The sequence below is a fragment of the Macaca nemestrina genome, chromosome 11, assembly GCF_043159975.1.
Source record: "Macaca nemestrina isolate mMacNem1 chromosome 11, mMacNem.hap1, whole genome shotgun sequence".
Lineage (NCBI taxonomy): Eukaryota > Metazoa > Chordata > Mammalia > Primates > Cercopithecidae > Macaca > Macaca nemestrina.
In genome coordinates this window covers 131853171-131867901 of record NC_092135.1, presented here as the reverse complement: position 1 = coordinate 131867901, position 14731 = coordinate 131853171, and the positions used below count along the sequence as shown (strand labels likewise).

Genomic DNA, 14731 nt, shown 5'->3' with positions numbered 1-14731 from the left:
TTCCTTTTCTCCCAATGTTGTTCCACTATCTCTTTTCCTTCAGACACATCAAAGACACGCCAATGCCAGGTTGTGCTTTCTCTATGGACTTCTTTGTGCAATAAAAGTTTTATCTTTATTCTTAAAGTTCAGGAGTTTTATCAAGACTATTGAGAATAGGACTATCAACACAAGAGGAATGGTAGTGCAGAGTGGCATTTTTAGTTAACAAAGAAAGAGAAAATAAAAATAGTAACTTGACCAACCAGTAAAAATCTGGAAAAGGGAGAATGGCAAAGTCAACTAAACATAAAGTAAACTGAGAGAGTTACAATCAAATCTATTAATTGTTAGACTCAAGTGGGCAAAATGCAGTTATTAAAGCAACTGCCTGACTGGATTAAAAATCCCAGTTCCATGTTGCTTAAAAAGGAAGAAAGCTTGAAGACAAAGGAGTACTAAAGATGTACTAGGGAAATGTAAACAAAAATAATCCAGAAGTGGTAATATTAATATCCAAAAAGTGGAATTTCAGATTAAAACATTCAACAAGACAAAGAAGGTTACTAACAGGTACAATTTACAAGATATTTTCACACCTAAGCCTTACTGCACCAAACAAGGCAACAAACAATATGTAATCAACACAATTCACCACTTAGACATTGATGGTTATATCAGTAAATGCCAGAAAGGCAGCTGATAAAGTTTGGTGCCTCTCCTACAAACACCCTCACGTAAAGAAGGAAATTATCTAAATCAATAAAGACGATTTGCCAGAAAACAATGGCTAACGCAATGCAAAATAATGAAATGATAATCAATTTCCACTAAAATAGCAGCAAGACAGGAATCTTTCCTATTGCCAGAATTATTCAACTGTTTTTACAGATTCTAATAAATTCAATAACCCTGATATTTGGCATGGAATTTAAAACAGAAGAAACCAAAATTTCTTTATCAGCAAATGACTGCCTGTGTTTTTTATTATGAAAGTCAATATTTTGATGAGACGGCTGAGTAGTGAGTAGATAATCAGCTAGAGATAGAAATGGAAAAAAAACACACACACACACACATTCACACACACACAAAAAAAACTCTGTAAAATACTTAAGAAAAGATGAATGAGAAAGAAACAGAACAAATGTTTTTTAAACTACAAAATATCTTATCTTTTTAAAGGAAGTGTTTGAAGTCACAACAACAAAACTCCGGGAATACAAGGTGTAACGCTCCTCTGTGGGGAACTAGACTCGATCCATAGGAGAATACACTGTGGTACACAAGTACCATGAAATACTATTTCATAGTTTAAACAGTAATAGCATTTAAAACTGGAGTAATACCCATGACATATTGGTAAGTGGGCAGTGGGGATACACTGTTACTCTATTTTGTAGAAAAGGCAACCAAAAAATGATATATGTTTGTGGATGGATAGATAGATAGATGATTGATTGATTGATAGATAGATAGATAGATAGATAGATATGTAGTAGCTGGAGTACAAAGAACTAAAAAGAGCTATTGTAGATTATTCTCTACCCAGTGACTAGACCTCAGTTGGCACCTTTCTTCTCACTCAATTAGTACTTAGCATATATTCGATGGGTGCCTATTCTGTGCCTTAGGCGCTGATATTTATGGAGCGCCAAATACATGCAGACCCATTGGCAGGTGTTGAGGGTGCAGCATACAGCGGATGTGATTAATGCAAAGTCACACATGTCCCCATGGGGCTCATGACGTGAAGCGGACAATCAACAATTATTTAAGAGAAATGACTGCCATATTTGATGTGCTATGAAGGAAAATGCACAGGAAATTTTAAAAAATAAAATAAAACACATATGTTGGAAGTATAGTGGAAATAAGGTCTGGTGCTCTCCGAGGGTGATATCAGTCCCCTTAATGGGAGCCAGACTCAGCACCTGGGAAGTGCCTGGGCTGCCAGTAGATCCTCAGTCAATCTTTGAAGGATAAATGAATGAATGCTCACTGAAATGTCACCTCCTCAGAGAGTCCTTCCCTAACCCTCCATCTGAAGGAGCCTCTCCTGTTCTTCTCTATATTCTGCTGAGATTTAGATGAGGATGTGAATGCTACTTTTTGCATACTTCAAACTCTGTAGGGGAAAAATAAACCTAACAACTTGAGAATGAAACCCACAACCTTTCTGTATCATGTCAGAACCTGTCTGGTGATTGACTCATTAGAAGAGAAGGGACTGCAGGATCTAGCTTCTTATCAGAATATTTAGAAACTGGAGCTTTAACGAGGATCACAAAGGCAACTTTCATTGCCAGGATCTATCATCAAAGAATGATTTTATCAGTCCTGAACGTTGGCTGCCTGACTGAATCCAGGGCAAGGTGCAGGCTTCAATTGAGTTTTCTACAAGGTGTCCCAAACCCAGCATTCTGTGCTTATGGCATTTAACAGCTTGTTGTTTCTAATTGATTACTATCCACTGGAGCACACAGAGTAAAATGTCCAAGGAATGTTTTCTTGAAATCTCGGATACCAAGAAATCATCCAGAAGATGATGCCAAAGACAGACTCAGGCCCAGGAATCAAAAATTAACAAAAGAGGGCATTTTAAACTATCTCAGAATGCTTGCTCAGCATATATCTGGGGCTAGTTAATTGATCCAAAGTAATACATCTGAAAGAATATATGCATGTAAAAGTCCCACTCCAATACACACCTGGGATAGTGGACTTTGGTGAAGGCAGTTGATTCCACCAATGAAAGCCATATTGGGCATGATGGGCCTAGGGTAATCCTTCACAAAGTCACTTCTAAGCAGCCAGACAGATGCAGAGCTCAATAGGTTCTGGACAGTCACCTCTCTCTGCAGGAATTCCGAGGCAAGGGTTGCATATGGGGAATAAACCACGTCGCACAGAAAGTTCTGTGAAAAGGCAATGAGCATGTTCTTCACCCGCTGCAGGAAGGTCATGTGATCTGAATGAGCGGACAGAGGCCTGGGCACGTAGGAGAATGGGTTGGGGCACTGGGTAGCCTCAGATTCCAGGCTGCATGGCAATGCATTCAAGAAGAATACAGTGGGCAGAGACAGGTACTGGGCCACGATGGGGCCACAAGGAAGGAAAGGGTCTGTCAGCATGACGTCAAAGCTGCTTTCCGCAAGGGAGGCCATGAGCTCCTTGTTGTGCAGTAAGTGGGAACAGCCAGACAAAAGCATAGCAGAGTCCTTTTTTATTTTCTTGTATGTTTTGATCACACGCCGCAGGAAAGAATCATTCTCAAAAACATTATGCCCAAGACTAACAAAAGACTCTTTCACATCCTCCCTTTGGAATGGCACAGGGTACGTCTTCAAGGTGTAAAATGCTCCCTCTCTGATGTACAATGAGGCATCAGGTGCTAGGACAACTATTTCATGTCCCCTCTGCTGCAGCTGCTGGATGGTCCCAAGCATGCTCAGCCAGTGGCTGCCATCCACTGGGATCAACAGCATCTTCCCAGCATGGCACAGCACTGGGCCCAGCACACACAGCAGCAGGCCCAGGACAAGTGGATGTCTGCCTTGGGACTCCACAGCCATGGCACCTTTGCTCCTGCCAGAGCTTCGCCCTCTCCTACTTATATATATGGTAAAAACCAATTGATACACCAAGTTAATGTTTGATTGTGTCACATGACTATGAAAAGTCATCAGTCCACAAAGGTAGCAGGGAGTTCACTTTCACAGATAAAGAAGGTGGAGCTTTATTAGGTTTCTTAACAGGCAACAACAGTTGAACTGGCTGGAATTTCATACTTAAATCACATTCTTGAGTGAACACAGCAAAGTACCTCCAGCACCTCTGGATCCATTAAATTAGTATTCCACGGACCAAGAAGTGTTACCAGAAAGGAATAAGGACGACTATGTAGTGACAAGTTAGGCTTCTTTTCCAGAAATTAAACAGAAAGCTTTTTAGAAAGCCTTTTAGAAAGAAAAGAACACAACTGTACCCCCACTTTCGCCATGGAAACCTAGGCGTGCTCTTTCCACAGCTCCCCCGGTACTGCCTGCTCACCTGTATCATGTGTTTCATTCCTTCATACAACAAATATTTATTGAGTCCAGCACAGTGTGGGGTCTTGAGGCTGCAGCGGAGCCCACCACATGAGTCTCCTGCCTCCTCAGAACTCACGTGCTATCAGGTGAGCCAGACTCACAATTTAAACAGATGAGCAGGGACTTAGAAATTGTGAACCATGCTAAGAAGGAAATGAACAGGTGGGTGGGTGGGCGGCGGTGGAGGGGCATGCTGGGGTAGAGAACGACCAGAAAGGGAAATCCGCTGGAGTGCATATGCACAAAAGTCTTCCCCAAGGACAGGTCTATATTAGTGTGAACCTGAAAGAGCCAGTCCTATAAGATAGATCTTGAGTGGCTAAGTTGGCCTGGATTTAAAATAGAGCCAACTGGTCCTTTGCTTACTACAGGTCACACAGTTATTCTGAGCATCCTGAAAACCTGTACCTTTTCATAGTTGAGATTTTCAGCACTCACCTGAATCAACCAATTAGAGCTCACCCACCTCAGCCACTCAGGGCTCAGCTTCATCAACTAATCAGAATGCAGCTGCATTGACCAATAAGAACTAAGCCAAGTTTCCATCCTTCATTTGCATAAATGGACCTGATTAGGAACCTCAGAAAGAACTTTTTGCCATGAAACCTGCCTTCCTTGTGTTCTCTGGAACTCACTTTCATTGTATACCAGAGGCTGTAACTCCCTGGTTTGCAAACTGTTCACTGGAACAAAATCTCTTTCTTCCAAATTCCTTTTCAGAGAACTTTTGTTCACAACAGGAAACCAAATAGATAAGCAAATTCAATTAAGTTAAATTGTACTCATTCCACTGGCCCAAGATCCAGGGGGAAATAAGGCATTTGGGGAAATTCTGATGACTGAGTGGAAGGCAAAAGGGAAAGATGAGCAAAAACAATAACTCAGATTTGCATTTTATTGACCATGGACTCTGGGGAAAGTATTGTGCAGCCAGAACTGGAAGTATTACACTCTTTTCTTTGGGGATATACTGCCGTACCATACAATCCCAACATAATTGCACAGATCCCAACACTTTAACCATACATAGCACAGGCCAGCCATACTTGGGGATGTTCTTAGAGGATCATAGAGAAACAGCTAACCAGAGTTTTGGTGTCCTGTGGGACATATTAACAGGTACTTAGGGTACCCTCTCATTCTGCTCCTTAGAGTAGGTACTTCGGCATGCACATGCACACTGAAGCTCTCCCCCATGCCCAAGCACTCTTCATTTTTTAGGACCAAGATTCTGGGCAAGCAGAATAGACATAGCAATGCTTTCACTCTTTGTTGTGTCCTTATCAGAAATTCTGAAATTCACAGTTCAATTTAAACCTTAAGGGTGATAATTCTTCCAAAGTCCCAATGCCATGTGAGTGCATTTGTGGATTAAAGGGAGAAAAGAGGCTATAAACACATAAGTCACCACTGTAATGATTTTATGACTTTCCTGCATCACGCAGAGCTTCCACGCTTTTTGAGGCTGCTGCTGCTGTGTACCTGGATGGTTTGGGGCCACAGATCTGCCCTTGACCAAGAAATACTTACTAATCTGAATAGTAGGCAATCCACATTCACCCTCATGAATTACAACAGAGAACCATTGCTAAGCAATCCAATTAATCTCTGCTCTGGAACCAAAGCAGAATCCATTGCTAATTCCCTCATCCACCTAATATTTATGGAATGTGTGAGCCCTACTGTATGCCAGTCACTATGCTAGGAACTAGGGCCAGAAGGCCAAGTTAGAAATGGTCCTTGCCTGAAAGGAGGGGTCAGGTGGACGGAGACAAATTCATGACCAGGCAATTACAGGGCATGGTGCTCTGGGGGCTGAGAAATCACATGGCAGGGCAGCAATGTGATGGTCTTGCTTTGAGGGCTACTAAAGAGTGACATGTCCATGGAAAGTGTTTCTGGAACCCTTTTGAAGGTACTTTCTTTTTAAGCTGAAGACCTAAGTTAATAGACCACCACTTGACACACTCCCAGCTCCTATCATCAAATCAGAATGAAGGGACTTGTTACTAAAGGAGCAACATAAACATGTCCATTGCCATGTAGATTATCTACAGGACCCTCCAGGGAAACAAAGCCACCGTCCTTGAATCTCCACAGCATTTTGTTCTGCTCTGCCTTACATCTTTTAGCAGTTTGCATATCTGTCCCTGCTATTAGACTATAGCTATATCCTTTACATCTATTCCTTACAGGCAAGATTTTGGCTTTGGAATCATGCTGTCACTGAGGTGCCAGTACACGATTTTGGAGACAGTAAGCACTCTGGACATGCTTCTCTATACAGGTGACTTTCCTTCTCTTTTCGTTCTAGACCCTGTGTCCAAGATAGCAAGTAAGTGCTGAATCTGGATGTTTCTACCACTGTCTCTCAGACCCAGCTGCCATTATCCTATTTCAGGGCCTCAGCCCCCCAGTTCCCCAACCCACAGCTGTCCCTTCTGAATCACTGCATCGGCTGCCAACTGAAAAACCCCACGTCACCACCACTTCTAGAACCTTGATCAACAGCTTCCTGGGCACAGTAGAAAATTCAGACTCCTCTGCCTTGCTCTCAAAACTCTGGGATAGATCCCAGTCCCCCTGTCCAAGCTCATTCCTCCTCTCTAGCTCTTCTGCTTGCCCCCTCCCTCTGCCTCTTACCCTCCAGCCATTCTGGATCACTTGTTGTTCCCCAAACTTGCTTTGATGTTCCCAAATTGCTTTGTTCACACTGAACTCTACCCTCAGCCAGCTTACTATGACTGTTCATTGCGTGCTTACCAAGTGCCAAGCCCAGGTTTCAGTTATGTCACTAGAGGTTATATAAACTCAGAAGTTTGTTCTGGTGAGATAACACATCCCCATTAGCCCTAATACCCTTTATGAACTCTTAGAATGTTCTTTGGTTAATCATTTTCCCTTTAGAACTGAGTGACCTTTACTAGTGCAATGCCTCACAATTTATCAAAGCAAAGAATCCAATGTCAAAAAGAGAATAAGGAGATGAAGAGAACTCAGATCTCAAAAAAAATCCCCTCAAAATTCATGGTCATGACATAGCAGTTCTAGTGGAAATAATCACTGCATCTCAAGTTTATAGCACGCCAGTGTATGGCTTCGATACAGTAACTAGTGCTGTATTTCCTTTTGTCTGAGAGGATCTCCCTGGTGTTTGTTTTAGCAGTCAAGAAAAGTGGATTACACGCACAGTTGACCCTCCATATACTTGGGCTTCACATCTGCAGATTCAGTCAATAGCAGATTGAAAATATTTGGGGGTAAGATAAATGAAAAAAAAAATACAAATAATACAAAGAAAAAACCAATACTGTAAAGCAACTTTTTATATAGCATTTACATTTATTATGTAAAAGTAATCAAGAGATGATTACAGGTTTAAAGGAGGATATGGGTAAGTCATATACATATACTGTGCCATTTTATAAAAGGAGCTTGAGCATCTAAATTTTGGTATGTGGAGGAGGGTTGTCCTAAACTAATCCCTTCAGAATACCAGGGACTACTGTACTAGACTAGCAGGTCTCTAAAGTATGAGCCAGGAAATCCTAGGGATCCCCAAGAATTTTTCAGGAGAATTTTGTAAAGTCAAAACTATTTCCATAATAATGCTACTTGATTTTTTCACTGTCATTCTCTCACAAATGTACAGTGGAGTTTTCCAGAAGCTACATGGGTGATGTGTAATATCACGATAGATTGAATGCAGAAGCTGACATAAGAATCCAGCTTTCTATTACGTTCTAAAGAGAGATGCAAAAAATGTAAAACGATGCCACTCTTCTCACTACATTTTGTCTCAAAAAAAGTTAAATAAAAACGAGGTTTGTTAGTGTGTCATGGGTTTATTCTTATTAAATTGCCCAATGAATATGTTTTTAATTCTGTTTTAATCTCTAATGCAGTACATATGATAGGTATAATCCACATGAACAAAAGCAAACGGGTACCCGGGCTGGAACGTTAGAGAACTGCAGTCCTAAACAACAGGATGTTTTCAGCCCTGGTCAGACTAAACTCACTCCCACCACCCCCTTCCCTCCTGTGGCCGAGGAAAAAGACTGATATAAAGCCGACTTTAAGAAAAACAGTTCTTCAGGCAGCTAAAGTCAAAGCCCTCTCTTCTCCCTGACTTCTTTTTCCTACCCTTTTTGGAGACCATGGCTTTGGGGGCCGAAGTGGGTGGGGCCTGGTCGTGGAGCATCACAGAGCCTCACAGAGAACAGGGCCAGTCCCAGCAGCACTGCATCCTGGGAAGCGAGGCGCTCATAGGCCTCGACCAATGAGATGTGGCTGCGTCACAAGGGGCGTCCCTCCAGGCGACCCAGGTCGCCAACCACTCGGGCCCGCGCTCGCTGCGCCAGTGCCCCGCGGGCCGTTCTGGGCGTCCAGCATGGTGGACTACTACGAGGTGCTGGGCGTGCCCCGGCAGGCCTCGACCGAGGCCATCAAGAGGGCTTACCGCAAACTGGCGCTCAAGTGGCACCCGGACAAAAACCCCGAGAACAAGGAGGAAGCAGAAAGGAGATTCAAGCAGGTGGCCGAGGCCTACGAGGTGTTGTCGGACGCCAAGAAACGTGACGTCTACGACCGCTATGGCGAGGCGGGGGCGGAGGGTAGCTGCGCAGGTGGCAGACCCTTTGAGGACCCCTTCGAGTACATCTTCAGCTTCCGCGACCCGGCCGAGGTCTTCAGGGAGTTCTTCGGTGGCCAGGACCCATTCTCCTTTGATTTCTTCGGAAACCCGCTGGAAAATATTTTGGGGAGTCGGAGGAACTCCCGGGGAAGCAGAAGCAGAGGGTCTGTACCCCTTTTCTCCACCTTCAGTGAATTTCCAGCTTTTGGGGGTGGATTTTCTTCTTTTGATACAGGATTTAGTTCCTTTGGCTCCCTGGGAAGTGGGGGCCTTTCTTCCTTCTGCATGTCCTATGGTAGTGATGGGACAGGCAGCTTCAAGTCCATGTCGACTTCCACTGAAATAGTTGATGGCAAAAAAATCACCACCAAGAGAATCATTGAGAATGGCCAAGAAAGGGTGCAAGTGGAGGAAGATGGAGAGTTGAGTTAAAGTCCTTCATAATAAATGGCATAGAGCAGTAGCTCCGCATTGACACCGAGTAATCCCAGTCCACATTTGACTTAAAGCACATCTGGAGGAATAGTGGACTTTTTTTAGGATTGAAAGTGAACTTTGCTTTCAGAAAAACTGTACCCAAGAATTTATAAACATTTTATGCCAATGCCTGTCTTTACCGTTGGGACTACTACGGATAGGACCTCTGTTTGTCTTTCGATCATTGTAAATATCTGTGTGTGCTTTGCTATTTATTAAACTTAAGCCTGAGGCTGACAATGATTATTTCCTAGTGCTAGGACAGAATGTTCAGCTCAGCACTTTAAGCCTTAACTTTTTCTGTTGGGAAAGTGTGAGCCAGGTGGTTTGCTCTAAATCATTTGACTTCAGTGTTTTACTGTGTGGTGGTGAAATTATGAATATATTAATACTCTGGCTTAATTTAATGATGGCTTTTAATTGCACATAAATGCTGGTGATGTAGGAAGAGTTGACCATTATTTAGATAAAAGGTTAAACCCAGGCTTTATAAAAGCAGGTAAACCTGGTAAGGTGGATGCATTAGTTTCCTATCATGGCTGTAACAAATTACCCAAACTTGGTGGCTTAAAACAACACACGTTTTTTCTCTTAATATTTTGGAGGTCAGACATTTGAATCCCGTATCACTGAGCTGAAATCAGTGTAAGAAGCATGTTCCCTCTGAAGGCTAAGGACAGACCTTGGGGTTACATGGTTGGTCAATGGTGTACTAGGACTGTCTTCAGCCCTAACGTGGTTCTCCAACTATGGTAGGTCCCAGAAATGTAAAAAAAGCATTTCCAGAAGGCCACACAGGACTATCCTATTGCTGTGCTTGGGACATATCAAATTAGTTTGATGAAAGCCAAATGTATCTGTAATATTGTTTGGGTGAGTCACCATACACACAACTGAGAAAGTACCTTTCTGTTGGCACGGGTTATGCCCCAAATGAAGACCTTTTGGGGCATGTTGTCTTGGGGTAGTCCATCACAAAGGGTCCCATCTTACAGGGTCAACTCTGAGGAAAGGTTTGCATAAGACATGAGAGCAAAAGGGCAACTGAACTAGACAGGCTAAAAAAAAATTAAGAGCAGCATGCTGGTAATTTTTTACAGAAAAATCATGGCCTGAACACATCATTAACCAACAAAGACTGTGATAATGGGTTTGGATATGCTCTAGAACCCTCAAAATTCAGTCTGCATGGAATGGCACCCAAGCAATAAACAGCAGGAACATGGCAGTTAGCTGGCACCAACCCACAGGGGCACACAGGGTCTCACAGTGAACTCTGAAATCAGCATGCTACAAGGTGCCTGGGTAGTTGCTTCTTATACAATAATTACACAAGAAGTATCAGAATAAGACAGACTGTCAGGGCTTTTGAAAAATGAGTTCATATTTTAGAGAACCAGACAAGGGAACTTACATGTGTGAAGATACTCACTGAGTAGTCTGCTGGGAGTGAGTTTGCTTTTGAAGCAGTTCAGGGATGAAAAGAGTTTTGAGAGATAGTAGGAAGGCATAGAAACAGTTTCATGGTAGTTTTGTGTGTTGGAAATCACCACTCTGGGTAGGGTAGAATGAGTGGGATTGTATCTACACAATTGGTTACATAAATCCTATTGTTTGGGTCAGCAAAGAGTGGCATACCAGTGTCACTCAGAGGTAGTGGGTCCCTGTAACAACTCTGGCTAGTTTTAACAGTTGAAAGCAAACACAACGTTCAAATTTTGATATATCCTGGATTACTGATGTCATAAATAGGAAGTGTTCCTTTTACAGAAGTGTAAACCTTGATTGATTATTGTTTGTTTGTTTTTTTGTTTGTTTTAGAGACGGGGTATTGCTCTGTGGCTGTTGCCTAAGCAAGATTATACCTCACTGTAACCACAAATTCCTGGGCTCAAGTGATCCTTCCTCCTCAGCATTCCCAGTAATTGAGACTACAGCTACCACGCCTAGCTAATTAAAAAAAATCTTCTTGTAGAGATGGGAATGATGTTTACCCACTCTGTTGTCCCAGCAAGAGCATTTTATTTGAAGAATTTTTAGAATTCAAAAATCTCCTTTTAAAATGTCTCATCTCAAAAACATAACTGCTAGAGGCCTGTATGTGTATACTCATCTCTTATAAAAGGATTTGATAAATCAGGTTTTCAGAATGGAAAAAGAGGTATTTCCTCTGGTGCAAAGATGACCATCTTGAGACCCCTAAAATGAATTCCCTCCGTGGAATCACTTGTTGCTTCTCACCAAGCACAGCGGGCAAGGAAAGGCATGACCCTATGAGCCCCAGCAGACCTGGAGTCCTGTGACCAACTCAGTAGGGTCCAAAAAACCAAACGGCCAGGTATCTTTTCTGTCTAGAGCTCAACACAGCTGGTTTTAATTCAGCTTACATCACACACTGGAGAGTATCTGGAAGAGGGAATGATTCTTTCTGTCCATCATCTTCTTCCCCTCTGATTCTACTTTCTGTCTCCAAACAGGTAGAGAGACTTCCCCATTGTGGGAAATCATTCACATAACAGCTTACCTTTCTAGGAATTTCTAATTCTACTTTCTCATCAATGTTCTCAATAAATCTAGATTCATTTCCTTTTCCCACACTCTCCTTTAAACCCGTTCAGTATAACATCAATCACCACCAATCTTGTATTAGTCTGTTCTCACACTGCTATAAAGACATACTCAAGACTGGGTAATTTATAAAAGAAAGAGGTTTAAATGACTCATAGTTCCACATTGCTAGGGAGGCCTCAGGAAACTTACAATCATGACAGAAGGTAAGAGATAAGCAAAGGCATGTGTCACATGGCAGCAAGCAAGAGAGAAACAGAGAGGAAGAGCTTGTGAATGAATGGGGAAGAGTCCCTTATAAAACCATCAGCTCTCATGAGAACTCACTCAGTAGGATGAGAACAGCATGGGGGAAATTGCACACATGATCCAATCAGCTCCCACCAGGTCCCACCCTTAACACATGTGGATTATGGAGATTACAATTTGAGATGAGATTTGGGTGGAAACACAGAGTCAAACCATATCATTCTGCCCCCTGGCCCCTCCCAAATCTCATGTCTTTTCACATTTCAAAACCAATCGTGCTATCCCAACAATCCTCCAAAGTCTTAACTTATTTCAGCACTAACTCAAAAGTCCATAGTCCTAAGTCTCATCTGAGACAAGGCAAGTCCCTTCCCCCTATGAGCCTGTAAAATCAAAAGTTAGTAACTTCCAAGACACTATTGGGGTACAGAAATTAGGTAAATATTCCCATTCCAAATGGGAGAAACTGGCCAAAAAAAGGAGGGGGGGGGCTACAGGCCCCATGCCAGTCCAAAATCAGGCAGGGCAGTCATTAAATCTTAAAGCTCCAAAATGATCTCTTTTGACTTCATGTCTCACATCTAGGTTATGCTGATGCCAGAAGTGTGCTCTCACAGTCTCAGGCAACTTGGACACTGTGGCTTTGCAGGGTAAAGTCCCCCTCTATGCTGTCTTCAGAGACTGGCATTGAATGTCTGTGGCTTTTTCAGGCACATAGTGCAAGCTATTGGGTCTACTATTTGGGGTTCTGGAGGATGGTGGCCTTCTTCTTACAACTCCACTAAGCAGTTCCCCAGTGGAGACTCTGTGTGGGGGCTCCAACCTCACATTTCTTTACCACCCTGCCCTAGCAGAGGTTCTCCATAAGGGCTTCACCCATGCAGCAAACTTCTGCCTGGACTTCCAGGCATTTCCATACTCCTCTGAAATTTATGTGGAGGTTCCCAAACCTAAATTCTTATCTTCTGTGTACCCACAGGCCCAACACCACATGGAAGCTGCCAAGACTTGAGGCTTGCACCCTCTGAAGCAACAGCCTGAGCTGTACCTTGGCCCCTTTTAGCCATGGCTAGAGTCACTGGGACACAGAGTGTCCAGTGCAGTCCTGAGGCTGCACACAGCACGGGGGCCCTAGCCCAGCCCACAAAACCATTTTTCCTTCCTAGGCCTCCAGTCCTGTGATGGGAGGGTCTGCTGCAAAGGTCTCTGATATGCCCTGAAGCCATTTTCCACATTGTCTTGGCGATTAATATTTGGCTCCTCCTTATTTATGGAAATTTCTTTAGCCAGTATTTCTGCAGCTGGCTTGAATTTCTCCCCAGAAAATGGGTTTTTCTTTTATACCACATGTCAGTCTGCAAATTTTCCAAACTTTTATGGTCTGCTTCCCTTTTAAACCTAAATTCCAATTTCAGATAATCTCTCTCAAGTTCATAGTTCCACAGATCTCTAGGGCAGGGGCAAAAATGCCACCAGTCTCTTTGCTAAAGCATAGCAAGAGTGACCTTTGCTCCAGTTCCCAACAAGTTCCTCATCTCCATCTGACACTCAGCCTGGACTTCATTGTCCACAACATTATCAGCATTTTGGTCAAAACCATTCAACAAGCCTCTAGGAAGTTCCAAACTTTCCCACATCTTCCTGTCTTCTTCTGAGCTCTCCAAACTGTTCCAACCTCTGCCTGTTACCCAGTTCCAAAGTCACTTGCACATTTTCAAGTATCTTTATAGCAGTACCCCACTCTCCATGGCACCAATTTACTGTATTAGTCCATTCTCACACTGCTATAAAGACAAACCCAAGACTGGGTCATTTATAAAGGAAAGAGCTTTAATTGACTCACAGTTCCATGTTGCTGTGGGGGCCTCAGGAAACTTATAATCCTGGCAGAAGGTGAGAGAGACGCAAAGCCATGTCTTATACAGTGGCAAGCAAGAAAGAGAGACGAAGAGCTTGCAAGTGAAGGGATAAGGGCTCCTTATAAAACCATCAGATCTCATAAGAATTCACTACGATGAGGGCAGCAGGTGGAAAACTGCCCCCATGATCCAATCATCTCCCACCAGGTCCCATCCTCAACACGTGGGGATTATGGGGATTACAATTCAAGTTGAGATTTGGTGGGGGACACAGAGCCAAACCATGTTAAATCTGGTGTGACCTCATGCTGGGAAACAATCAATGGATTCACTATTAAATACATTAGCCTGTTCTTTACCACACTCGAAAATTAGCCTTGTTAATGTGGAATTCTCTAAGAGGCATAGCAAGAGTGATCTGTGCCACAGTTCCCAATTTGTTCTGCTCCACTGAAATAACAGTGAAGATTTGAGCAATGTAGTTAACACTGGAGAATATGTTCACATTGAAAAACTGGAAGAAAAGGGCAAGAGTCACTATTTAAATGCCATCCCATTTTTCAACATTTTTACAAATCTAATAAACCCATATTTTATAATTGAATAACTACACTGCACAAGAGGGAAAATCACCAATAAAAAAAATCATGTGGTTTGATTTAAAAAATTAAACTTAGAGTATTTTGCAATAATACCTATGTTAATAAAAAGAATTACAGAAATAAAAATACAAAAGGATCTAAAGTTATGGAAGTTCATATGCATTCGGTGAATATGACATAAAAAGGCTGAATTCATATTAATGAACCCCAAATATTCTGGAATAATGAAAGCTGCCTTTGAAATGTTTGGTAAAGGAGTAGATCCCA

General features: G+C 42.6%; 2 protein-coding genes across 6 annotated transcripts in view; one reads left to right on the top strand and one right to left on the bottom strand.

Annotated features, from left to right (window-relative positions):
• Nucleotides 1–14731, bottom strand: part of LOC105473888 (UDP-glucuronosyltransferase 1-6) — a 136843-nt gene that overhangs the window by 9707 nt on the left and 112405 nt on the right. The window contains exon 1 of one of the 5 annotated variants that reach the window (XM_011728055.2): nt 2691–3574. The exons of the other annotated variants lie outside the window; for them this stretch is intronic. Within the exon in view, the coding sequence (XP_011726357.2) occupies nt 2691–3554 (864 nt within the window). The 5' untranslated portion in view covers nt 3555–3574. Of the gene's footprint in view, nt 1–2690; nt 3575–14731 lie in introns of those variants that run through there. 5 annotated transcript variants of the gene reach the window in all.
• LOC105473887 (dnaJ homolog subfamily B member 3) lies at nt 8423–9417 on the top strand. Its single transcript, XM_011728054.3, has one exon. It carries the CDS (start codon nt 8467–8469, stop codon nt 9139–9141), a length of 675 nt encoding a protein of 224 aa, XP_011726356.3. The 5' UTR covers nt 8423–8466; the 3' UTR covers nt 9142–9417.